Raw genomic sequence first — 26,545 nt, 5'->3', positions numbered from 1 at the left:
GAAAGGCGTGAGATGTTGAGTTTGCCCTCCACACGGCACGCCGACGCGCGCGTTCACGTGTCCAGCGCTTCCTCTCAGCGTGCGGGTGCACGCCGCCGGAGAAGAACGACAGAAAATGGCGAGTCAGTGTAAAAGGCAGCAATGCTCCATCGACAGGCGCGGCTTTCGGCAAGAACTTGACTCATGGCGGCATAAACTCATCCATTGTGTAGGTAAGAACCGAGCCAGCGACACCAAATGGCAATCGACTAGCTGATTTCGCCGTCTGATCGAGCGCATTCGGTGTAAATAATGAGTAATAACCCAAACTCACTTCGGGGCATCTCGATCGACTTTTTTTTTCCGCCAACTGTTATCCTCATTTAGAGTCGTGTGAGTTGAATGATACATCTTATTTCGTGTTGTTGTATTTCTTCGCCCGTTTCGGGGTTTCACAGGGGATTTAAACACTTTATTTAGGGGCCGAGTGTATTTGTAGTTTGTTTAAAGGGCACCGTGCTTGCCTTAAAGGGAGTGTCACAGGAATTATGCACCGCGTCGGCCAAACAGCGCAACGCTGTTTCTGGAACTCAAATGCGCGCTCCCGTATGTGGACAACTGGGGCACAAAGATTTTCGAGCGCTTCTTCTGCGTTTTGATGAGTGTAAACATCACTCGTATAAACCATCTCGTTCCCTTTGGGCACGCGCATGACCACAATGAGGAAGTGACTTTGGGAGCTTCCGCTTTGGACGACATGCTCCACCAAACATGATATTTTCAAGCACAATTAACGCGGCTAAATGGTCTCTCAAAAGGATGCAAATTTATGATATCATAATGTTTACATTTATGAGGCACATTGCTGTTCTTCAACGACTGGAGTTTTGTGGTCATGGTCAACCCTCAAGCTGTCACATACGAGTGGAACCTTGAACCTTTCATTTATGAACAGACCACTGGTGCAACGTAGTGTCGACTTAGTACTTTTTGCCAGGTTTATTTGTTTTAGTTAAAGCAGAAGATCTTTAAGGTAAATGTAGATTTGCTTTTTCAGACAATTCAAGTCCTTAGGCTAACTGCTAAAATAAAGCATGTCATGCATTTGTGACCCAATTCATTAAAACTGAGTTACTCTTAAGTTTGTCTGGACTGCCAAAGTGGACCCATGTAGAGCTAAAATTTATATATATATAAATTAGAGCTGTACGAAATCCAAAATAAAAATCACCATTATTTTGGTTAATATTGAAATCATGATTTTTAATCACGATTATTCTTCAGGTTTGGTCAAGCATGTCTATTTATTGCACACATAGGCTTGGCACTTAAAAATAATAATAAACTAAAATAAATAAAGTAAATAATTAATACAAATCCACACAAGACATGCAGGGCAACACAGCTAACTTGCTGAGTGCAAACTAATGAAAAAAAAAATCCTACCTAGAACCAAGCACATACGACAACAACAGGCCTGTAACAACACTTACAACAGCCTTAAAAGTTTTTTTTTTTTTTTAGCAAGGGAAAAAAAACAGTCCAAAAGTACCACAATCACTTAAAGTGAGTATTGATTTAGCAGTCAAAATGTAATTTTTGGTCATTTCAAACCCAATTAATTCAAATTTTTGCCAATTAGATTTTCCAGACTAGGCCTCATTCGACAGATAGCAAAATATATACTGTATTAGGAATCAGGTGAGATAATAAACACCATTTCAGTCTGGTGCCGCAAAATGTACCGGAGTCACTCGAAGCGAGTATGGATTTAGCTGTCAAAATGTCATGTCAGAACCTCGGAATGGCTTTTTAAATGATGTTTTTGTGGGACGTGTAAAAAAAAAAAAAAGAAAAAAGAAATAGCACCCCATTGCATCACTTGCCTAAATTGTATAGGCAAGGCCTGATGGATTTTTGTTTTCAAAGCATTGTTGCAGATTTTTAACCCGCTATCCTAATTTGAAAGCATTAGCTTTTATTCCCATGTTTTTTTTTTTGTTTTTTTTTTATAAATCCGATCATAAATGCGCCACCAAATTATATGCTGAATCTGATGTTTATAAAGTTGCTGGCAGAAAGTAGTGTGCTGTGTGATCTTCTGCTATTGCAGCCCATCTTCTGTTTATTTGGGGTGTAATAAGTTGTTGTTTCAGTTACTGTTGTTGTTCCATCGGCTTGACTAGTCTTTTCATTTGAATCTGACCTTTACCATCAACGAGCTATTTTATCCTAAGACACTGTATTTTATCTGCTCACTGGATATTCACTCTGAAAATTAGGGTTTGAGCTCCAAGCCCAAATTAGCATGTCTTGCCATTAGATGAAAATTGGCTGTATCCTAACTAATGATGAAAACAAACCAGCTTCCTGTGTTTAACTTTGAAGCTTCTGCGCAGGTTGTACAGTAAATACATCTTTCATAGAGGTAGGAGAATAATTGGTCAGTCGTGTTGCCCCCGTTCTAACCTACTGAAGTACTGTAGGTTTGTCTTGCATCTTGGCATTTATAATTACAAGTATGGCGTATACAGGCACAAAACATGTTGTCACTTTGGTTCATGAAAAAAGCTGTTGTCATTTATTTACCATTAACATTTGCGAACAGATGAAGTAAAATGGCTGACTAGAAGTGGATGCTGTTTTTTTTTTTTTTGGGGGGGGGGGGGTCTCTTTAAGATGCCTGCTTGTAATAGTGTATGCACTATTGCATTATGTACTTGAGACTCATCACCCTCACAATTTGCTGTGAGTCACTCACTGATCAACCCTGAATACCCATGCATCCTTCTTCATCTCAACTCTCATCTTTAAAACGTGCACCAATGATGACGTTAATGCAAAAGGAAGAAAACTCGGTTGTACAAAAATTTCACACGCGTCGTGTGATGATGCTGATCTCAAAATGTCACAGTTCATCAGTCTCATGTACAGTGGCCACCATGCATTGCGCCTGTTAAAATGCGAGCGGCATGTTTTATGGATGTTAACAAGGTTTTGACTTTCTACTTCAAGTATTCATTAATACATACTTTAGACGGAGACTTGTATGGATAATAACAATATCTTTAATCGATTGAAAAATAAAATATCCAATCCGAACCTGAAATCAAATTCATTTCTTGGCCATTTTAAAATAAATGTCTGTCAAATTGCAAAGTGTGTTCAGAGAGGCAATTTCAACCTGAGTACAATTCAGACAGCATACTGGAGAAATTGAGCCTTTTTTTTTGTGCAGAAAAATGCCCTTTTGAGGGATTTGTGTGTGTGTGTGTGTGTGTGTGTGTGTGTGTGTGTGTGTGTGTGTGTGTGTGTGTGTGTGTGTGTGTGTGTGTGATTTTGCCATAAGAGAATCTGTTTGGAAAAAAAAACTTGAGTTTTTAAGTAAATATAAAACATTATGTGTCAACATTCTCAGTTCTTCCATTTCATGTTCTACTCAGATAACACTCTTGTCTGGATTGCTGACAGGTTTCAGTTGTAGATAGCCATCGATTTTCTGAGGCAAACTAAAATTCTGAGATGTCAACTGGTCAAAATTGCTGTTGTTTTTCAAACGTTGAGACTTGCCCTAAAAGCCCATCAAGCAACCGCCTTACTTTGTTCATTGCCACCTAGCCCCCAGTAAGCATAGGAGGGGAGAGAAGCGGAAGTGTAACAGGCCAAAAATTCAGATTTGCAGGGGGTTAGGCAGATTAAGAGATTAATAGCATATCATGTTAAGGTTTTGGCGGGGAAAAAAAATGTGTTACTTTCAAACCAAAGAACAACTTAATGAATGTTGTTGGTTTTCACTGAAGGTTGTTCACACCATAGGCCATCTTCCAAAACGCGTGCCGGTCTTTGGTTACCTATACGATTGTAGATTTAATGACAGTTGTGACTAATAGATAATTTACACAAGATTCCACAATTTCCTTGGGGTACACTCTGATGTACCATAGTCTGGAAGATAGTTTCGGTTTCGTTTTGACGGTGTTGACATGTGAGGTGTATGTGAAGTGCTCACCAGTTACCAGGTGAGCTCTCTCTGTGAACTCATCCAGAACAAAACACCAATCGGTTATTTTTGTGCTTACCACCGAGTACACAAAAAGAAGTCATCATAGTTGTTTGTCACGTGGCGTCACACACCCCTTTTCCGATTGACAAACATCCCTTGTGTTTGGGCAGCTATTGCATGACAAATGCATCAGCCTGCTGTCCGTAGAAAGACCTTATCTGTCCACCACAACAAGGACGTACTTTTGTTTGGCGTTTTGGTGGAGAGGGCCGCCTCACGCCAACACCATCACCCGGCTCGTGCTGAAATGGACATTTTGTATTTATTGTGTGCAGTAAAACCACAGACCCCGAAACAAGGGCAATTGTCTCATAAAACAGGAGCTACAATTGTTTGTATGTTTGCTTGTACATGTGTTCATGGCTCAGCAACCTCCAGATATGTCACCCGTTTGCCCGAGCATAAACTATTTTTCTTCAGATTTAGAAAAATGTTTACTGGGAGCTGTAAGAAATGTTGCTATTTTCTGCTTTTTGACTAGTTGGTTCAAAAGGGTCATGTATTTGGCCAGACAAATACCAAAAAGCAAATAAGGACCTCCGGCAGATCCCCTTATTTATAATTTAAACATACTGTATGCATGTCCCATTTTCTTTTACAGCAGATCCCAGTGATGTGCTTTTGGTGTGTGTCCCCCGACCCCCAATTGAAATGTAGCACAGTTTTTATATCCATTAATAGTCTTCTGAGTGCTTTTCTGAGTTGCTTTTCTCAGATGTACAAATATAGTTGTTAAATATTTGACCTGAATCATATTGTTATTGTTTTTTTTTTGTTATTTCAAGTTTCTGCTGTGTTGCACCATTTGAGTGTCAGTTTACATCAGCTCATGTTAAGTATTCATGTACTGTACTTTTTCTTTTTTTTTTTTTTTGCTCTGTAGCTGTTCCACAAAACTGCCAGCTCATTCCCTGCTATTAAAGCTGATCCAGCTTCTGTGCAGTACTTATAAGAAACACACCACTTTGCTTATTCCTGTGAATGATCTGATCTTGGTAGATAACCTCCAGATTTTGTGGCTAGCCCAGAGGGTTCCATCACATGCTCTATAGCTGCCTGGTCTCTGTGATGGACTAGTTTAGGATGAACGTAGTCACGCTGCGTTGCTCATCTAATTCATGCAAATTTGCCATCCCTCCTCATCTCGTCCCCATTTTTATCTTTACTGTCATGGATTGTTGCTGTGTTATCTCAGTGACATGCAAAATTAACACTCGCATTCAGAGTAGTGCTCCATTTATAAAACATGATGTCTTTATCGTCTTTAAAGATTAAAACCTTGGTTGTTGTTGTAGTGTTTTGGGAGAAAAGGCAAACATGGCAGGATTTAGCAGAGTATGTTTTGGCTGTACGGTACTGTACACTGATTTGAGCAGAGGGAGCGCCTATGCTGTGAGAGCCTGAGTTGTTGCACTGTATGTGTACAGTAGTTGGAGTGGGGGATGGGCTGGGTGGGGGTTGATGCAGTACTGTATGCCCTCAGCAGCGCAAGAGGAGCAGAAGGGTGGGTCATACATGGGGAAAGCTTATCATGAGAACGACTCGTTTTCAAAAAGACTCTTCAACGGTTGTTTGCTTTATTTTGGAGATGTATTTTACACAATTTACTGAATCATTACTCTCTGACACAATTTGGGGGGAAAATACTATGTTTTTAGCAAGGCAAACAGATCAATAATCCCGCGCCAGTTAATTTGAATGGGTTTGATTGATATCCGAGCGAATTAATCCAGTGTCACGTCTATTCAATTAGGCTTTGAGGACATTTTCAAGTCTCGTCAGGCATAGTGTAATGTTCAGTAGAAGAGGTTACAAAGAGCTACAGCTCCTCATGGCATTTAGGAAATTATGCATTGGATTTATTTGGGCTAACTTGTCTAAACTGTTTTTTTTTTCCCTCCACTCTATTCCTGCAAAATGGGTATGAACATCTGGCAAAATTACGGCTATGTTACACACAGATTAAGGAATAAAGTCATGTAAATTTTTCTTTTGGTATTATGCATTAACATTTAGAGTACCGCTAATTGCACAATTTAACTCCTTGCCATGAGAAGCCAACTGTCCTCAACTAGTTTTACTGTATATGGAGATATGAATGGCATGCAATGAGTTGCAGCAGCATTGCAGATTGACAAAAATGAAGTCTCACATCAGACATGAAGTATCATATACTGTAGCTTCTTACTATTTAACTGCATTCATAATTTCATGCAGTATGTAGCGGTGGTTAAAAAGCAAAGCATGGAGAGTGTCTGTCACTAAACTTAAGGAGTGGAGACAATCATTGCCCACCGGTGTCATGGCTGTCATGGGGAATTTGGGGAAAATATTGGGATTTTCTTGAACAGTGGGTCTATTTCCCGGGCTGCTCAAAACAGTGACAGCCTCCATGCCTACAAATACAAAATCATATTCCCTGTGATTTTCTGTAAGAAAATATTTGTTTCATGTGATGACACACTAATGAAGTTTAATTGACTGAGTTCTCCGTAAACCAACATGGCAGTTTACTGGCAGTGATGTATTGTGTTTGTAGAAAGACCAATTGCTGTCGACTGAGGTTCCACCCTGTTGTGTGATGCCTCCTGCTTCCAAACTCACTTGTAGTCTGGTAGTTCAGTGATTGCTGGTTTAAAGGAGTACAGATCTCCATTCAGTGTGTTCAATAGGAACCCTATGAAAGGACACTAAATAACATCCAGAATTTGTCTCACGTTGTCTGTATGTTAGAACATACTAGAAAAAACAGAATGCCTTTATTGTCATTGTATTGCAGGTATTCAATGAAATTACGCTCCGATCAGTGCATTTAAATACACTTGAGCAATAAATTGAGTAGAAATAATAGTATCACAGGAACGCTGATTGGTGAATTTAAAATAAATGTGACCAATAAATAGATGAGAAATTATGGTATCAGAGGAGTGCAATTGTTATTTATATTTTCAGTATAATCATGGTTGGTTGATATTCAGGGTGGTCTATACAAAACTCCACACACATTCGTTTTTAAAGTTAAACCATTTGTTAAGTAGAGAAATACAGAAAGTTACACAGGCAGCATGTAAAATATTATTGGGGGTAAAAAGCTTTCCCCAGTCAGTTTTTTTCCGGCTTTTATGAGCATTGCAGTGTGAACCAGAAGGCAACAGTTTGACAGCATGATGAGCAGGAGTTGCGTCCCTAACAATGTTCATCTTTCTGCTCAGGTAGCGAGAGCTGGTAATGTCGTTATATTACACGATTATCCCATGTCGGCCACTCCGCCACCTTACCAAATCTGGATTTGACCCACGTCACTGTCGGGTTCATTTGGGTATTAAGAATGTAGGTCAGAACAAGGGTTTGGCAGCTTGGTCAGTGCTCACCTTGATCAGACTTAAGCACCAACAACACCCTTTGGAGGCTCTTAATTCCATTGCAGTTTGGCCACGGTTTTCAACAAGTCAACTTTTTATGAATGTGTGCATTCCTAAATGTTTTTTTTTTTTTTTTGTGCTGTACGTTATATGAAATAGTAGACTAAATTGAGTCATTTCACAAAAAAAATAAAACAAAACACAGTTTTCTAAATACAAGTTGTTTTTTGTGCCTCATTTTCAACCAACCGTATTAGGGGGTTTGACAAATAATCGCATAGCTCAAAACAGACACAGACACATTGTCCACATGTGTTTGAGTAACATTAATTGGAATGGGAAACAGCTAATATGTCATTTACAAGGTTTCAAATTATATACACCTTTAATTGGATATAGTATGCATCTGTTTTTCACAAAAATGCACCTTCGTTAGGCGCAGCCTAATTGCCACTTTGTTGTCGACAACGTGGATCATTTTTTTCCGATGGACTTTGACGCAACATTATGTTATTAGATATATGATGAAGAAATGCTTCTAAAAGTACCATAATTTCATCATTTAGTAACACACAGCGTGTGTTATAATTGGACAGCCATGATTTTTATAACCTCTAATGTCAGGGGTAGTCTTATAATGGTGTTTTTTATTTTTTTGTAAAATTCACCCAAATAAAAGTAAAAAAAAAAAGGGGGGGGGGTCAACTAATAGGCGAGGTCGACTTGTACTCAGCGAAATCCAGTAGCTTTAATTTAAACAACCGCAGTTAACACATTTTAGCTAGATATTTTTTTTTTGGGGGGGGGGGCAATGAAACCACATAATGTGAACAAAATTTTGACTTTTGTACAAAATTTTGTACAAAAGTTTTGTTCTTACATAAGCATCGATAGCGAATGGAAAGCTATTTGATTTTTGTATGAATTCTGAATAATTCTGGATTAAATTCCTGTCCTCTAATGAAGGTTAATGACTTCTTGGTAAATCAATTAGGACTTACAAAATGAAGATAACTATCCTATTAACCTAATGACCTGATTATTCTTCTCAGTCGTAGCCAAGTTTCAATATTATGAGGTTTTAGGTATTGCACGGGATGCTAATCCCCCTCCCTTCCTTTTTTTTTAAAAACTTTTCTGCATGTGTGCTTAATTTAGTATCTGACACCAATTTGTTCACTCTACTTCAAAGCCAATATTCGTAGCAGCATCTCAATTATGTCCCAATTCTCTGCTTAGCCTCATTAAAATGGCAAAGGCTTCATGATGTTAAAAAAAAAAAAACAGTGATGCTGACACCTACAATTTTTCACACTTTTGGAATAGGCAGAAGCATTTTATCACTGGCCATTAGATTCAGTTTTTTTTTTTTTGTAAAGCTTTCAGAAAGGTTTAACGGGCCATTAATATTTTACACGCTGCGCATGTAACTGTCTACATTTATTTATTTTATTTTTAAAAGCAAGTTTCCGCCTCCCAAATGGTTTAACTTTATAGATGAATGTGCGGGGAGGGTTCTATCCTCTGCCAGTAGGAAATAGTTAATAATGCCTCAGAGTCATGGTATTACTCAATGACACAGTTTTTAAACGCCCGAAACTGAATTCTTGGAGAGTAGTTTGATGTCATGGTGCTGCTCTGTCAAATGAAAGTGGATGACCTACTTTCTGGGCCTGCCTCTGAAAATATTTCAGAAGTAGGATTGGATAGCTTCAGCTGAGTCCTGTGCAGTAACCCAGAAACAGACTCGTGCTGCAGCTAAAGGCAAGGCTGTGTTCCACCACTTCACGCCCCCCTTTGCTCGCTTTGGCTGAAGATATTAAAAAAAAAAAAGTGGGTGGGAATTTGTAGGGAGGCAGAGAGAGTGCATTTTTAACACATGACAGCGCTTGGTCCAATTGCCTGAGTTGGCAAAGAGAGTGGATGCTTGGGGATCGTGTAGTGTAAGTACATCTTTTACTCAATTGTCACTTTTTATCCTTCTTTCTTGTCAGATTTGTTTTCACAGCGCCCTTAAAGACAGTTGGGAATAACGCACACATTTTACATGCGGCTCAGTGGACAGATGCGCCATGTGACCTCTTTAGCGCTTGATTTGATGCATGTAGTGGTTTTTAAATTGGTTATGTTGGCCCTGCAGCAGTAAGCATGCATTACATGCACTATGTACATGTTGTTTATTAACAAGTCCTTTCAACAACGAGAGTGGACAGGATCCCACAATTTCACATTTTGGAGTGTTCCATTGGCTCTGTATTGAGGCTGCTCATCAGCCAGTGGAAGCTTCACAAGACTGCCAAGAATGTTTTGATCATTTCACCTGGCAGTCATATTTCTGTTTCGTGTTACAGTATGCACTCCCCAACTCTGTAGTTGCTTCAGTTGCTTGGCAACAGGAGGATGAAGGGCATGTTAGTGTTGAAGTAAAAAAATGCGGGTTGAAAGCTGATCATATGTATTTCAACTGCAGCGGGGGGCTTGCACACAGGTGTTGTCTAGATATAACAAAATATGGATGCACCTAAAACAATGTTGTGCCGTTGTTTTTCCTTTTGAGGAGATGGTCCTGATTTGAGGGATCCAAAATGCAGTACCAACTCTGAACCAAATGTCATCTCTCCCTTCAGGTTTTGAGAGCATTCTTGAAGGTCTGTTTGGCACAGCGCTGGTAGAAGATCTACAGTTATTTAAGGGTAAGTATTTTACTGGGCTTCTTGTACATCCCTTTACATACAAGTCAGGTGAATGAATGACATTGTATTGCATATAATCTTTTCATTGTAACATGCGGTGAGCCTCTATATTGACCTTTCTTAACGAGGCAGAGACAACCTAGTTGTTGTTTTGGATGGCGCAAAGCCAGTCAAATGTCTTACAGTCATTTTAATCATGCATGCTGTGATACAATAGGGGAACTGTACTTCCATCATATCTGCAATGTCAATATTGCTTTAGTTGAACTGGAATTCATACATTAACATTTTTAAAATGAAACACTTGAACTTAATTTAGTCAACCGATTCAAACTCATTTCCATTTTGCAATCATTTGAATTCCCTCCCATGTGTTTGATCTCCACAGATTCGGTGCCTGTTGCGGTGTCCGATTGGTCATTTGATAGAAATTGTTTATTCTGCTGTTTTAGAAGAGATAAAGTTAAGGTAAGTGTCTAGCTTCTTTTACCATAGGTTATCAATAAAACCACATGTCAACACGCATATGCGCCCTTTCTGGACACTTCACAGGAACACTTGATTGGCTTAGGCAGCGAGGAGAGTCAAGATCCACTCCAACCTCTCGTGGTGAAAAATCAGACCACCATCAGCAAATTAGAGAAGCAAGCCGAAGAATTTCTCAATGCAGTCCTCTGTAATAAAGGTGAGTGATATAGCTCTTTTTTCTTTCTTTTTCTCTTTTTTTTTTTTTTTTACTCTCAAAGCTGTAAATGTGATCAACGTTACTATATTCCTCCAAGCGGGCCTCAGGACATGCACAACACCTGCCACAGGTCTTTTTTTCACAATCAAAATTTTTACACCAAGTAGCGTACCTAAAATAACAATACGCTTTCTAACATTAGTACATTGTTTTCCTTTAAGGTGTACTTAAGATTGTATTCAGATGCTGTTCACATTATGCCAACAATAACATTGCACTTAAATAAGGGTAAATTAAAAACTGTTCAAACAAAAACAATTAGCCACTAACTTATTCCAAAGTTCAAACATTTAATTAAGTGATCCTTTTGGTTACCCCTAGAGCAGGGGCGTCAAACTTATTATTATCGCGGGTCACATTGTCGTTATAGGTTCTGTCAGAGGGCCGGTGTGATTGTGACATCGGATTTTAGGTGTGTTTGTCACACTTCTTACTAATTTTGAAATCAGAGGCTGATAAAAACTGTTCAAAAGAGGGATTGGGAACAAAAAAATGCTTTCCTTTTTCACTCTTCAAATTTTTAAAAGTCATTACAACTTGCAAATTTGGTATTTTACCCAAAAACTCAAAAGTCGAATCAGGATAAAAATCAGCGTAAAATGCGGGCCAGATTTAGCACTTGTGCAAGGGGAAGCCTGAGTAACACTAGTACAGCTATAAAAAATAATGATGAACTGACTGGGCAGTCTGACAGGCAAACATTCATCTGCATGTAAATACACTTTTTGCGGCCGACTGATTTTTTAACGCAACAGCCGCTCAACAAAACCCGCTCAAAATGCTTTCAATCTTGAGGTGCTGTAATACCCTGATGCTTTGGCAGGGTGGGGAAGCATTACATGACACTCTTCAGACACTTGAGAGTTAATAGATTTACTGACAAGTTGTATTCAAAACGTTATATTGTATTTTCCTTTTTTTTTGTGTCCAAATCAGGATTTCTGCCCAACAGCAATAGTATAAAAAAAACAACAACAAATGGCTGTAAACTTTGCCTCATTATAGTTAATGCCTTGCTTTGTTTTTCGACAAGTGGTTTAAAAATGAGCTTAACCGAAACCTTTTGTGTTTTTTTTTCCGGAACTCTCCTTTCAGATGTGCCAAATTTCTCTGACCCACACATCCCAGTAGTGGCACGAGAGATCCTCCAGAAAATGATCCGACAGTTTGCCGCTGAATATACCTCAAAAACCAGCTCTCCTCAGGATACTGACTCAGCCGCCCGGCAAAGCTCCGACCAAAGCCCGCAGACCCCAGTCGTCACTTCTGGGGCTCGGCCTAACAGCCCCGCCCCCACCGTGGCGGGGCCCGCACACAGCCACAACCCTGTCCTCAGCAAGCTCCTAATGGTCGACCAAGAGGCCCCTCTTGACCTCACCATCAAGAAGACCCCGTCTGAGCCCAGTGAACAAGGTAGTGTCAAACCAAGTGGTTATGGGTGCTGGAATTGTGGCATACGATGTCAACCAAGTTGTGGATCATTTTTACAGAGGGAGTCCTTGACTTGTCCATCAAAAAGAGCCGCTACAGCGGGAGCGTCTTACCGCTCCCCAGTCCACGCCTTACTCCCAAGTTGTCCGCAATCAAAGGGTAAGAAAAGTATTCTTCTTGCTCCTCTTCATTCTCTACACTCCCCTTTTGCTTGGATGTTAAAACCAAAACAAAAGTCGCGGTTTGGATTGTTTGACTTGTGCCTAAAAGCAAAGCGAAATTAATCCTACAAGACAGACCGTTTTACTTCACGCAAAACCTTTTTAGATTTGAAAAGCTGCTTGAGCAGTTCTCTCAGTGCAGTCGAAAATTGTGACTGTCCTTCAATAATTAATAGAATGTGTTTGAGGGGCTTTGAAAAATTTGCTTGACCTTGCTTTGGTGCGTAGTAGTCGTCATCGCGTTGGATCGGCACAGCATCGATGAGCTGTAATTCGCAATACGGTGCCTCGCTTTTAAATGAAGTCCTCCTTTGCGTAAGTGTATCGCATTCATATTTTTTAACAGAAAAAAAAAATCCCATTACACTGCCACATGAATCTTGCCTGGAGGATTTGAAAAGACATTCAAAGAGGTTGCGCAGATCACACATGGTGAAAATGGCAATTTATGGCCTGTCACAACAAAAGCCTCACCTGCTCGTTTGTTGTTTCTCTTGGTAACATAAGTCGTTTGCATTTGATGCCAACAGCCAATCAGCATTCATGTCAGTCACTGGTGTCAAAAATAATTGTTTCTGCCAAAGCCAAGAAACATAAATTCATGTAAATGGTAGTTATTTGACTTTACATTGTTGAAAAAATGTAAATTTAATCAAATCCTTGAAAGCAGATGTGAAGAACCTGTAGTCTTAAATACAATAGTGCTAGATGCATTTGGTGTTTAAAATAACATAAAAAATCTCAAGCTTTTCATCCACAAACCCTAAAAATGCAAGTCTTCAATCATTGCCATCGTTTGTTTTATAAAATTGGTGTAACGTGGTACTCAGGGGACTGAATCAGTGGTTTGAAAAAGTGTCCCATTCATTTTAAACAATGTCATTGTACAATATTGTTTTGTTTGCACATGTCTAGATTTTTTTGTTTTTGTAGCTCTGTTTGATGAACGAACTATTGAATCCGACTTCTTTGATCCTGCTACTTTTTAAAGCTGACACCATCAAAATGTCACGATCGGACTCGAATGTAGCATCGCTCTCCCTGCCTCATTTCGTAGTCACCTTCCATTGATTAGGCTTTCATTTGGACATAAACAACAACCCTCTGCTGGCTACCTCTTTTATTGCTGTGCTTGTTCAGTGGTAACGTCACACACAAAATGTCAAAAGCTATTAATGCATTTCTCATTTTGTGTTCATAATTAGTTTGCCTCACAGCAATGACAATTACTGGACACACATCCTCTTTGTTCTGGCTTTACTCATTTGTTGTTTTCTTTTTTGGGTTTGCCTTCTTGTTTTATTTTCCATTTGTGTCTTTTGTGTTTGTTGTAAGCCAATAAATGTCAGATTTGAGCCTTTTTTTTGTTGTTAATGTCACAACCAACCGACCATCCAGTCTGTTAATGCAAAAGAGGGTGATGTTACCAAAGCAAGGTCACATAATAAAGGAGTGGCCAACATCCTCCCCTCCCCAACCCATCCTCCTTTAGCAAAACGAGAAAGGCACTGTGCAAGCTCTGCTTACACCCGATTTCCTTCCATCCAATCAGGCGATCCTTGAGCGCGGACCGACAGGATGGGAGGAGGAGGGAGAATATCGGCCACTCCGCCCGTTATAAGCCCTCCTCGTCTCTTGCGTACTCGCTGCACATCAAAGAGGAGGTGGGTCTGGAAAGCGACCCAGAGTCACCTCTCAGCCATAACCGCAGCGCCACACCCACTGACCTCTGCGGAAATGGGACGGGGCCCTGGAATTCCAAAGCTCATTTCGGGGCACTCCTCAAACTAAAAGCCAGCAGCGAAGCTGGCGAGCACCTTAAAGACATTCCTCGGTTGTTGGAAGCCGCCGGTCTCTTCTCCAAGTCTCTGTCTGTTGGCAAAGGAAACCACCAGGATGCCTGCCAAGACCATAGCACCTCACTTTATCATTCCAACTTTGACCTCAAGATTCCCCAGGTGCGAGTTTTGACCGCAGGAACAGACTCCGCTTGGGATCCTCTGCTTTTTGAGAATTCGGGTTCGCTCTTAGAGAAGGGCCTGGGAAAGAAGCTTCAGTCCCTTCTGCCCCGGCAGAGTCGTAAAAAGACCAATGGCGTTTTCTGGCCCCACGACACCGACCGGCAAAACTGCGCCATGGAGTCGGAGTCGGACCTCGCCAACAAACCACCCAGGAAGAAACGTGGCCGCTACCGCCAGTACAACACGGAGCTGCTGGAAGAGGCCATTGTGGTGGTGATGGGCGGGAAAATGAGTGTATCCAAAGCTCAGTCCATCTACGGCATTCCCCACAGCACTCTGGAGTACAAGGTTAAAGAGCGCTTGGGGACCTTGAAACATCCCCCGAAAAAGAAATTGAGGCTGCTGAACCAGCTCGACGAGCACGGCGGCTCCCATTTTCCAAAGAGCGAGGAACTCCAGCACGTCTCTGAGGAACCGGAGAGCTCATCCACAGAGAACGGGAGTGGTTTGCATGATGGAAGCCTATCACCAAATTAATCTTAGTAACGCTAAACATGTACAAATATATATATATATATATATATTTTTAACGAGGCAACGCATGTTGCTTTTATGTCCTCACGCCCAAATGGTTCTTTTTCTAAATTGTGAACCGAGATCAATAGGGCCGTTTCAGATGGCCGTCCATCTGTTCTTAACATTTCATGCTCTCTATGCACTACAGGATTCGATCGGTGTGTGTAGTATATTTATTTTAGTTTGAGGTTCTCCCATTTAAAAGTTGCTTTGCTTCTTACGGTCTGAGTTCATCTGGTTCAGAAGAAATTTCAAACATGTCTGAGTGGCGCCCCCCAATGACCACTGCCAGTATTGTTCCTAATACTCAGATCGATAGGCCTTGTAAATAGCAATCAAAACATAATCAGCATGTTCTTATTATTTTGTGTATGTCTGACATAGAAATTTCCAGCAGTGCATTTCAAATGTATTGCTGAAATGGACACATGGCAAACTGTATGTTGAAACAATGTACTCAAAGTATGGGTTGGCTCCACAGCAGTATAACTCTATCCCAGTCAAGATTATTTATTTTTACTTTTGGAAAGATCAAGCACAACCGGTTTTTGTAATATATTGAGATTCACTGTGCTATATTTATGAATGGTAATACTTTATTCTCAATGCCTTCACAAAGCCTCAGGTTCACTTCAGGCTAGGATGCAAGACTTGTCTTGTACCCCAGATTCACTGTACACATATGTTACTCTATACCTCAGTCACATATAAGCTTTGGTAAACAGGTATCTTGTTTTTTGCCACCTCAGACGTTATATAGAATAGGCAATATTTCAGGATGTCCGACTCACAGGACAACAACTACTGTATGTGCCCGATTTCAAATGTGTTCACGGTTTACCTTAACTTCCGGTAGCATTTCAGTGCCAGCAAAAGCCTTCGGTGATTCAAACCAGTCACGTAAGGCTCAGCTTTTCACACTGCAGGCTTCAACTTCTTTTCTCCCAGGCAGGAAATAGCCTAAATCAGGGTTCTACATTAAGCCTATTTGGGGCTCATGGCGAGCCACCGTGAGCCTTGTTTGGTTGCCTTGCCAACAGGTACTGCTCCTTTATAAAGAGAACTTATGATGACAAGCCTAAAAGTGCGTTGTTACTATTTTTTGTTTCTTTTGTTTTGTTTTGGCTTGGCAGTGTAAAATCGAATTGAATATTTAACATTTGAGCTTTTCTGGGCTCTTACTCAATTCGATGAGGATTGATCGCTTTAAGTGGCTAAAATAGTAATTATGGAAAAGGCAAGTAAGTGTTGACTACATGGTATTGAGTTATGAATTTTTCTGGCCCGGTCGGGCCGGCATCAGTGAACTTTGGGCAGCCCCGCTAAGTCAAAGTGCCCCTGAGCAACTGTTGATGTAGAACCCTGCCGTCGACACAGTATGAAATGTATCATACTGTTCAGATGTAAGCTAACTGCTTGTGCAACATGATGAATGAAAATGAGTTGGGTCACTCTCGGCTGTACGCGGTTGACACAGTAAAGCTGCAGTCATTTCTGGAAACATACTTACAGGTTTATTTAACAGAATCATTTAGTGCCAGTAATGAGATCTTTATGTATTGCTATACGTGTCTAGTCTTAATCTCTCGAAATGAACTGCACCAACTAGGCTATTACTGCAACCTGTGTATTTTTTTTTCCTTACTGTACTGTACTGGTTTTTTTTTTTTTTGACTGGCAGGAGTAACTGAATATTTTCTGAGCCACAGGGGCACCTCAGTGTGCATTATTGCATATAGCTCAGGGAAATCAAGACCACCTCCTTTTTCTTTTCTTTTTTTTCTTTTTTTCCTCCAGGTTGATTACATATGCTGTATGTAGCAAATCATGCAGGAGTTTAGACGGACACCATGTGGAGTCCAGGCTTCATTACACCTCTGTTGCCCCCCCATTGGTTTGCATTTCTTCTCAGAGGATATCTCGTATGTATATAAATGAAATTTATTTTGATGGTATCTGTGGCCCAAACTTATATTCGCAACCTGTCCAATTACCTTCATCGGTTAATTTACCAATACAGAAGCCAGCTTGCCGCACCATTTCAAATTTACATTGTCGGGAAAAAAAAAAAAAAAACTACTGTTGCAGTGACAATCGTCAAACATGTCAGTCCAGTATTCAATTGACTGGCCCTTCTTTTTTGCAGCGAGTGGTTGGGTACCATTACTGAGTTCTTTTTATGGCGCTTTCCTCTGATATATCTCTGCAAAAGTGAAGGATTACAACTGACAACCTTTTAAAAGTAGTTGAATAGGTGCAACCACGTGTAAATAACAACATTGTGATAATAATAATAGCATGATTACATCTTCTTTTGTGGACAGATATTGATGCTGAGACAGGTCCAATTCTGAATTTTAAGGTTGTTTGTTTTTAATTGAGGAAAAATAAGTTAAATATTATGTAAATACAATATGCAAGTGTATCAACTGTTTTTTTTTTTAATATAAATTAGTAGATTGATATTTGTTTAATCAATGAATGTAAAATAATGTAATGATAAGTGTTAGTGGACACTTTAATACATTCATTTTGTGAAATGAACTATATCTGCTACAAAGAATCGAAATAAGTTTTGCATCACGCTATTTCAAATGAGCCAGCATTAGATCAAGAAAATGATCTCATCCAATGATTTCTGTTGTATTGTACAGTATATGATGTACGTAGAGTTAACATATTAACTGAGAAAAGAAAAGCCAGAGAACATTGTAAATGACTTTGCATGACTGAGCTACTTGTGAGAAGTTAGATGTATACTAAGGCCTGATTTTTGACATATTAATGTTATACATGTTCTTTATCGTGGAGTAAATTGTGTGTTGGGTTAGTGAGCCTGAAATGTTCCGAATCTGTGCAATGGGTCACTCAGGATAAAATCCCTACATAGTCTGTAACCAGAGTATTTATATCCATATTATACTCCAGAGATAAGTTAACGCATAGTGAAATATTGTGAAACTGGGTTGTGGTGTGATCTGCAGTCTGCGTTTTATACTGTAGCGGCTATTTGAAAAGGGTGTTAAGAAAAGGCATGCATGTGGTGTCCGTATCGCTGTGCTGTAGTGAAAGGGCGACAGAAACCCTCAGGGATGAAACCCTTAACCATCCAGAATTCAGGTACTCTTTTACTCCTTACGTTTTACCAGCAGGGATCGAACTTCATCTAAAAAACACAAAGTGCCACTTCGGCAAGTCCTCTTTTTACTCTGGAAAATGTTGAATCCCTTAGGATTTACGTGTGAAATGTTTTTGCCATGCTATTATCCAGATGGTTAACTGAAATGCATCTTTTCGGCCTCTCTTTATTTTTGTAGTTTTAGACCGTGAATGTCAATATGACCGCAGCTGCGAGTAGGAGTTGATTGTTATTGGCTTCTTCTTAACATTCTGCTCGAATTTGCATCGCGTCACACAAACCTGGATTGATTTGCAAAGCCGTTTGTTGTTCGACTGAAGGGTTCAACAAAGAGGGTCCGCCAATCATGCCTCATTCATGCCCTCTGCACACAAAGACTGAGTGGAAGCAGCGGGTTCTAAAGTGCAGCTCCCTTTTTCATTTCTAAATGAATGAAATTGTTGCACCTTCTTCCAAAGTTAAAGCTGTTGCCACAAAGTATATGAAGGTGGAGATTTACATTGGACACTCTCAAAACACGATATGCATTAAATGTTCTATTTTGAAAGTGTCACAGCAGTCCCATTTTACTTGCTAGCTCACAGTGTAGTGTTTTTCCCTCGTTACATTTACCAGAACCCTATATAATAACAACAACAGTAATAATGGCAAACTTAAAGCCATATAACAATTTTGTGCTCAAACCTACCTCGCTGGCACAGTCAGGACATATTTATAACTTGATATTTTCAAAATCTTTTGACTCCGTGGAATTTCCTCAGCATAGCCCTATATTTTACATAAATCCATTCCCATGTTCATATTGTTTGTTGATTTCACTTGAAGAGCACTTGTTTTTATATATTTTTCTTTGCACGACATAAAAAATTGACACAATGTATGTATTTTCTTTCTTTGCCCCAATGTATTTGCTCTTTGAAGTGGTAGAAAATGCAACTTGTTTTAAAGTCAATGTCTTGTGCATGTGTAGGATTTTATTAATGTGACAGTGTGCAAAGAAGAAAACTAATATCTGTAACAATGTGATTGGTCAAGTTCACTGGATTTAAATTGACGTTAAAAATCACTTATTCTTCTAATAAATATGATATGATGAACATTTTCAATGCCTATTTTTTTCTTCTTGTACAACACAACTCTTCCTTTCATTGTAAACCCACTGGAAATTAATCACATGAATAAATGCTGCTTTTTTTCTTCTTCTTCTTGTTTCCCCACAGTGAGTGTCAAGACGTGCGCATTGCAAAGGCAAAAGAACTCCAGTCCACCTCAACACTAGAACAGTTTATGGCCAAACTCTGCCACCACCATCAAAGAACGATGGTTGACGCCATCACTTTCCTGCAGATGGAGTATGCCGCCTCCAAAAAACGGCAAAGTAATGATTCTAGAATCCGGGGAGCAACATACTCCACTCCAAAATCTGGTCTGGATATGCCCGAAACATTGTGCTTGGAGCGAGCGTTACCCTGTGAATCCGCACCGAAATTTAAAGTCTTGGACATGTCTTGCTCTATCCAAAACAATATTGTCATAGAAAGAGTTGGAGAGAATTTTGCCCCACTGACGACATCTGTTGCGGCGTCCTCCGTGTTGGATCTTCACCGCCCTGAGTCAGGGAGCAACCAGGCTTTTATCCCTTTAGAGATGGAAAACGTCCATAATGGTGACCATGCTCCTCTCAAGATGAAAATCATGAAAAGCAGTAGCGTTGCTGCTGGTAAAAAGTTGTCTTGTGTGCTGACAACCTCTCTTAACTCCGAGTCCGACTCGTTAGAGGACAAACAAAGTAACTCACGTTCAGTTAATGGAATTATCACTCGTAGCGCGAGACTCAGCTCACCGCTGAAAAGACAACATCAGCTAAGCCAAACGCATCAAGCAAGGCAGGGCAGAGCTGAGTGGCAATCCCAGGGTGTCCCAGCCAAAGCGGTTGCAGTTACTGAGGCTCTTAGTGCAGATTCACCAAGAACTGCCAGGAAGAGCATCCGACCATCACCGCACCAACACGGTAGACGTGCCCATTATAGGACGGCTGATCCTGATCTTGGCCACTGTGACATTGTTTACATCGACAAACCCATTACAGAGTGTTTTAAAGAGCGCCGTAATTTGATCCCCCGCCGCAACGCGAGAAAAAGCACAAGGGGGCATTTGTACTCAGATGAAATCTGGGAGTTGAAAACTGTCCGTACCTTGGCAGGCAGAGGTAATTGTCTGAATCCGATGGCAGAGTTAATTACACTGGTTACCCCCAAACTAATCCTGTCCAAGCCTGAAGGTGTGCCCCCGGTTGATATGCCTTTTGTTGGAGCATGCAGAGAGACAATAAGTGAAGGGACATGCTCAGAACCGTCTGAGAAGAGGGTAGGACCAGGGACAGGAGATGCGGTGGAAGTGGCAGCCACTGAAGTCGAAGCTTTAGTTGTAGTAGAAACCAGTCAGACGGATCAGACGCGGAACCAGTTAGACACCCCCTTACCTAAAATAAACTCTGTAACAGAAACCGCAGTGAAAGATGGCACAACAAACATCATAAAAGATCATGAACCGCTGCAGTTAAAAAGAGATGAACCTTCTAATGTCAAGAAAGGGAGTGGGAGTCAGGAAAGTGTAGCCACTGCCTCATTTGAAGATTCAAAGGAAAAGGGGGTTGAACCTGAACCTGAAACGAATCGATCTGCTGTTCGGCTAATGTCAGAAACAGCTGTAGAACAATCTGAGAAAATTGGTGTGCAAAAAACTGAATATCAGACTTCACACAATAAAATGCTGAGCGGTGAGGTGGTTCTCCATTTGGGCACACCTGCACCCATAACTCATGCAGAGAACCAAGAGACTGAAAAGGACATTGAGAGATCACAGGACATGCAACAGGACTTACTTTGTGATAACGTCAAAAACTCAAAGTCCAACACCTATGGTTCTGTAGAGGCCCAAGTGATCAGCGAGCTACAAAGTCCAACACCTGTAGCTAGGTTAGAAGAACGAGATGACACATACGATGTTTCTTCGAAGACACTCGATACTCTCCTAAAGGAGTTACCTCCGTGGCGTAAAAAAAAGGGCACCGTTATCTCTCTGCCAAAGCGGTTGCGAAAAGCAGAGACTAAAATCGTGGGATACTTTAATGGGAAGCCCATATCAGCCTCTGACAGAAGTCTGCGTCGTAGATCAAACTCCAGTAGCCCCACGCCAATGACAAAAAGCCAAATGAAACAAAGTCAGAAAATACCGAAACAGACGCAGGTTGACTCGACGGAAAGCCATTACTTGGTGAAAATGATCCCCGAAACGCAAAATCCCACAGAACCCATTGTGAACGCACTAGAGCGTCCCCTAGTTCCATGTTCTGACATACCAGATAGCCCAACAGTTGAAGTCTCGCCTAGATCCAAACGGATCCCCCAACACGAGCTGGTTCAGCTCCACGAACCCACAGAAACCAAACGACAGCTTCGATCGGCTGTCCCGAAAGCAGAAGAAACTCTTGCATTAGCACCTTCTTCAAATGTAGTCCCGACCGGTTCACCTCCAAGAACCAGTGCTCCCCTTTTAGCAGAGGCATTGCCGCCTGTAAGTCCTCAACCGTCCCAAATAAACACTGGCCCGCAGATGCCAACGGTGTTAAACAATGAACAAACGCCATCGACGGAAGAAGCGCCAAATTTGCCGGTCAGGCAAAAGTTAAGATCTTCAAAGGTTGGAGGAAAAGAGAGCCAAAATGAGAACCGGCAGCTTGGTGTGGAGGTAACCGGTCCAACGGAGGCTCAGTCATCCCATAAGACCGAAACGGCACCGAGCGAACCGAGAGGAAAGCGCATCCTTCGAATGGAGCCGGCGACACGGAGCGCGTCTCTAGATGACGGGAGTTCCGCTCGAATGCCACTGAGGAGCGAAAGTAGCAAGGCCGATCAGCCCCCCCAACCCGCCCCTCAGTCCCCACCAGACAACAAGAAGCTTTCTTTGCGATCACAGAGGTTGTCTTCGCCCGCCGCCGGTTTGCTCTCAGCACCCGGCAAGAACACCGAAGCGGCGCCGCCTCCAGATAAATTATTAAAAAGTCAGACGAGAACCCCTCCGTTATCTACGGCATCGGCGGCAGCCCTTGTCGCGGGGTCGAGACACCAGCCGTGCAAGCCAATCAACAGGTTCTTAGAGGCGCTGACCGGGGAAGAAAATAAACAGCTGCTCACCAACTTGAACCTCAAATACGACAAGATGCAGAAAGGCTGGCTGCAAATGGAGAAAGATGGCCAGACAGCGGCAAAATATAAAAACAAAGCAGACAGGCAGGCCGCCATATGGAAAAGTAAGCGCAGGGCTCGCAAGACTAAGTCCTTGGAGCACCACAAGTGCTCGCCGGTACAAATGCTCTTCATGAAGGACTACAAGCTCTCCAGCATTTGTCGCTGGTTCTTGGAGTCAACGGAAACAAAGTCTCTCATCATCGTCAAGAAAGTGAATACGCGCCTTCCATCGGAAACTCAGCTTTGCTTTCACAGCTCGGGCGGCTCAGGATCCTCTCAAGGTGTTTTTCCGAGCTTACAGGCCGAGCGCTTAAAGAAACATCTCAAAAAGTTTGCCGTCACCTCTCCTGTGAAGAGTAACCCCAAAAGTCAGAAGCTGATAGCCAAAGCTCTTGAGCAGGAGACCGCCGCTTTCAGAGGCAAAGAGAGGCGAGATCCTCCCAGTGGCGCCCGTGCTTCCGTTCGGTCGGACGTCCGCGTTGGTATTCAAGGACAAGGTGAAGCCCAAAAAGCTCTCGGGAGGCCTAAGAATCCGGCCAGTGCCCGGATTTTGAGAAAGTACTCCAACATTAGAGGGAAGACCACGGTACGTTTAAAAGGCGTTCCTCAAAGCTTAAACGCCGACGGTTTGAAAAGACTTCCCGCTGAATCCGTTTCTGCGGCAAGGGTCCTTCCTTCTCTGAAGGCACCGAAAATAGCCTTGCCCGCTGCCAAGCCCATGAAAGCCGCAAAAATGGCGAGACGGAAAACATTTGCAAGGAAGCGGGCGATGAGACGTCGCGCGGCCAAAGCTCGGGACGTGAGCCGGAAAACAAGATGTTCACGGCGACTGAGTTCTTTGGTCGTTTTATCAAATAGCAAAGCGGACAAAAAAACATCGGAAGATGACAAGGAAGCGGAAAAAATCTCAGCGAACAAAGGGAATGCTGCAAAATGTCAAACCAATGACTCGCTGGAAAGATTAGAAGTCAAACAAGCACCTGAGGCCCCATTGCCGAGTTTGGAAGTCCATTCTCTGGCCGCCCCTGACCAGGTCCTGACAAGATCCCAGAAGAAAATGGAAGCGGTGTCAAAGAGGCCCAAACTGTCCAGGGAACTCGCGGCGCTCAAGAAACCGGACAACACAAGTAAGAAAAGAGCTGTGAAAAGAAGTCGCTCCGCCGTGTGGCCGCGAACCAGATCGCAGGATCTCCAGACGACTCCCGCCAAGCGTACCAGGACATCCAGATGAAACGGACCGCAATTAACAGTCTGGAAATTCTCCATATGGAAAAGTGTGACCTCACCAAAAATCAGTCTGCGAGTGCTTTCGGAAAAGCACGGACAGGACAAAATGTAAAGGCGCTGGTTTGCTGGCTGTCGGCTCGGCGCTTCAGGGACCGCACACGGACCGCGGCGGCTTTTTTTTTTTTTTTTTTTTTTTTTCCCTGGACAAGACAAACACCTCATTTCTTTCGGGCTCTGCGGCATCCACGTGACACTAAACCCCTTTTGTTTTCTCGTCAAGTACAAGCCCTCGGACCCACTTTCCAATTACAGCTGATGACCATGTGACTGTCGTGATCAGGTGCCTTATTTATGAAGTTCAAATGCTTCTCAATCTGAACTTTCCTCCTTGTCCAGTTGGAAAACAAAAGCGTATGCAAACAATTTACTCGCATTACTTAAGCATAAAGATATATTTTTCCGTGCCCACCTCCACAGCATTAACTCTATTGTAATTGCATTATGGTGATGTCTGTAGACTTTGTTCATGGACCTTTGCGCAGGAGGCCTGTGGAGCATTAAAAACACATTCCGGGCTGTAAAATGACCGTTTAAGCCATTCCATACCAGGCGTATTTTACAGAGGTATTTTCACATTTCCGAGTCCGGACTTTAAATCCCAGATACTTAAGTGTTGAATAGCTACTTAAGTAAATTAAATACATTTATTTACAGATATTTAAGTATTGCATTGATATTTAAGTGTCTGAGATTGAATGTCTGCCTTAAAAAATGGTGAAAATATGTCCCTGGCATTGAATGATTTAAAGGTTTTATCTTCATTTTCATTCTCCTGATGTCATACTGTGAAGCTGCATGATTAGTACACTTTTTTAAGCACTGTTCCTATTTCTTTTTGGTCATCTCCATGTAAATGAAGATCTTTTTTCCCCCCATTTTATTATTGTTTTTATTTAAGTACTGCTCGTAGCCCATCTGAAAATGTCCATCAAATATTCAAACTTGAACACATTTATTCTCTACACTTGCTATTTAAATATTTTTGTTTTTGTATATTAGAGATGTACTTTATTTCTGGTAATCTCAAGAATGAACTGTACTTATGTTAAAATGGCTGTATTTTTGCTGCAGTTGATATAAAGATGGCTGAAACCGTTTATTTTATTTTTTTTACTTTTATTTTAAAGCTTCTTTATCCTAAAATGTTTTATTTTAGTTTACATTTTGCTCATTCATAATTATGGAGAGGGTAGTGGAGTTATACAGAACAAAACAAGTCAAATAGTGACAAAAAGGGAGGCGTGCATTTGAGAAATTGAAATGCTCCATTTCATTTTAGTGGAGTTAAGTTCATCTTAAGAGAAGTCATTTTACTGAATACAAATTTGAGTCAATTTCCAAACGGAGTCTCTTTCATGGAAATTGAAAGTTTTTAGAAGTTTTAACCATGTTTCAATGTTAATTGCACACCATAAACATCTTCAAATGATTATTTTATTCCTTGATCCATTTTTTTAAATTTCTGTGCTCCCAGCAAATAATAAGGGACTTCTGTTCTTGAGTTTCTTGAGCAAGGTACGTTGCCCCCTTACCGCCAGTGTAAACACACCACCAAATTATCCGAGGAGCCATGACCCCTTTATCGTTTTGTGTGCATTAGATGGATAGCACATTTTTAAAAATTGATGCTCTATATTGCACTTATCTTCTGCTACTACCTTCTGTAGTTTCTGATTAAGTACCATTTCTACTTTTGAGTTTCTTGACATAAAATCGCAGTTGCACACATTTTTTTTACATACCCCAAGTTTGTTAGCTTTTTTTTCTTTGTTCTTTTTCATGTCAAGTCAAATTTATTGTATGCACCTTAATCACAACAGAGCTTTTTAGGCCTTCACCAATGAAAAAAAAATCAGAGAAATTCACAGTATCCCCTCAACAAAGCACCCAGTAGGGCGAAACGCAAAACCCCTTTTGAGGAAAAATAAGAAACCTTGACAAAGGACCGCTGCGGGGGAGACCACCTTTCCAAATCAGCAGACTGCAATAAATGCTGAGTGGTAAGATAACACATTGTGCCACATGAAACCATAATTGTCCATTATAAAGATGATGTGATGCTGTGCACCTTCGGGTGAGGTCCTTCTCACAGTCAGTTCTGGTTGGTCTATCTCCACAAGAGTCCCTTTGCGCAGGTGGCCCACCTCCAAGCAGAGCGAAGGGTGGGGGATGGAGAACCATGGATAAGTCAACAGCTTGCTGTGGGAAAACCGGAGACCTATACGTTAAGTAGTCAAGGTGGGACGTGATGAATTCATGAATTAATATTTCTGCATTACTAGGAGATTGAATAGGTGAATCTTAGCAATACTGCGAAGGTGAAAAAAATGTACCTAATGTGTATTTAAAAAGAAAGAGTTGAGTCATATCACACCTAGGTTTTTTTGAGGAGTCATTTTGGCTAATCGTGCATTTATCAGACTCACAGTGGTTTTCTTATGAGGGCAAGTTATGAAAATGTTTCACTGGTGTTAAGCAGCAAAAAATTTGAAGACATCCATGGTCTAATCTCTGGGTGGGGGGCGAGCAGCGGTAGTGCTCCATGCTGGGGTGAGAATTGAGGGTGCGTGAATGCCCGCTCAAATTAAGTTTGGGCCCAAAAAGACCATTCAACTTCCATACTATTGTTAGGACATCACTGGTCATGCGAAAGAAAGGCCGGCAGGGTTTTACCAAACACATTTCAAACACTTTAATTAAGTACGTGCAATGTCTGCTTGGTGGGGTCAATCCGACTTTGCAGATTTTCCTGTCTCCCTTAACTGTGACAAGAGAGGGATCACTGTGCTGTTATTTACTTACACCACCAAGCATGAAGATGCGAAACAATAAAGTGCC

At 41.3% G+C, this 26,545-nt stretch overlaps 1 protein-coding gene across 1 annotated transcript; it reads left to right on the top strand.

Annotated features, from left to right (window-relative positions):
* The first annotated feature begins 78 nt into the window (after nucleotides 1-78).
* On the top strand, nucleotides 79-24,804 carry LOC148420446 (uncharacterized). The gene is made up of 7 exons (XM_088421621.1): nucleotides 79-212; nucleotides 10,032-10,097; nucleotides 10,486-10,565; nucleotides 10,650-10,782; nucleotides 11,938-12,255; nucleotides 12,333-12,432; nucleotides 19,391-24,804. Exons 1-7 carry the CDS (start codon nucleotides 116-118, stop codon nucleotides 23,649-23,651), a joined length of 5,055 nt encoding a protein of 1,684 aa, XP_088277747.1. The 5' UTR covers nucleotides 79-115; the 3' UTR covers nucleotides 23,652-24,804.
* The last annotated feature ends 1,741 nt before the right edge of the window (nucleotides 24,805-26,545 follow it).

The sequence above is a fragment of the Hippichthys cyanospilos genome, chromosome 8 (genome assembly GCF_059441005.1).
Source record: "Hippichthys cyanospilos isolate Australia breed blue-spotted pipefish chromosome 8, RoL_Hcya_1.0, whole genome shotgun sequence".
Taxonomy (NCBI): domain Eukaryota; kingdom Metazoa; phylum Chordata; class Actinopteri; order Syngnathiformes; family Syngnathidae; genus Hippichthys; species Hippichthys cyanospilos.
The sequence above is the reverse complement of the archived record's forward strand: the minus strand, read 5'-3'. Positions and strand labels throughout refer to the sequence as shown.

Bases quoted from the DNA above. Each gene is read 5' to 3' on its own strand.
- LOC148420446 (XM_088421621.1), top strand. From the start codon at position 116: ATGGCGAGTCAGTGTAAAAGGCAGCAATGCTCCATCGACAGGCGCGGC. The intron at 10,783-11,937 runs GTGAGTGATATA...CTCTCCTTTCAG, and splicing joins TGCAGTCCTCTGTAATAAAG to ATGTGCCAAATTTCTCTGAC. The intron at 12,433-19,390 runs GTAAGAAAAGTA...GTTTCCCCACAG, and splicing joins AAGTTGTCCGCAATCAAAGG to TGAGTGTCAAGACGTGCGCA.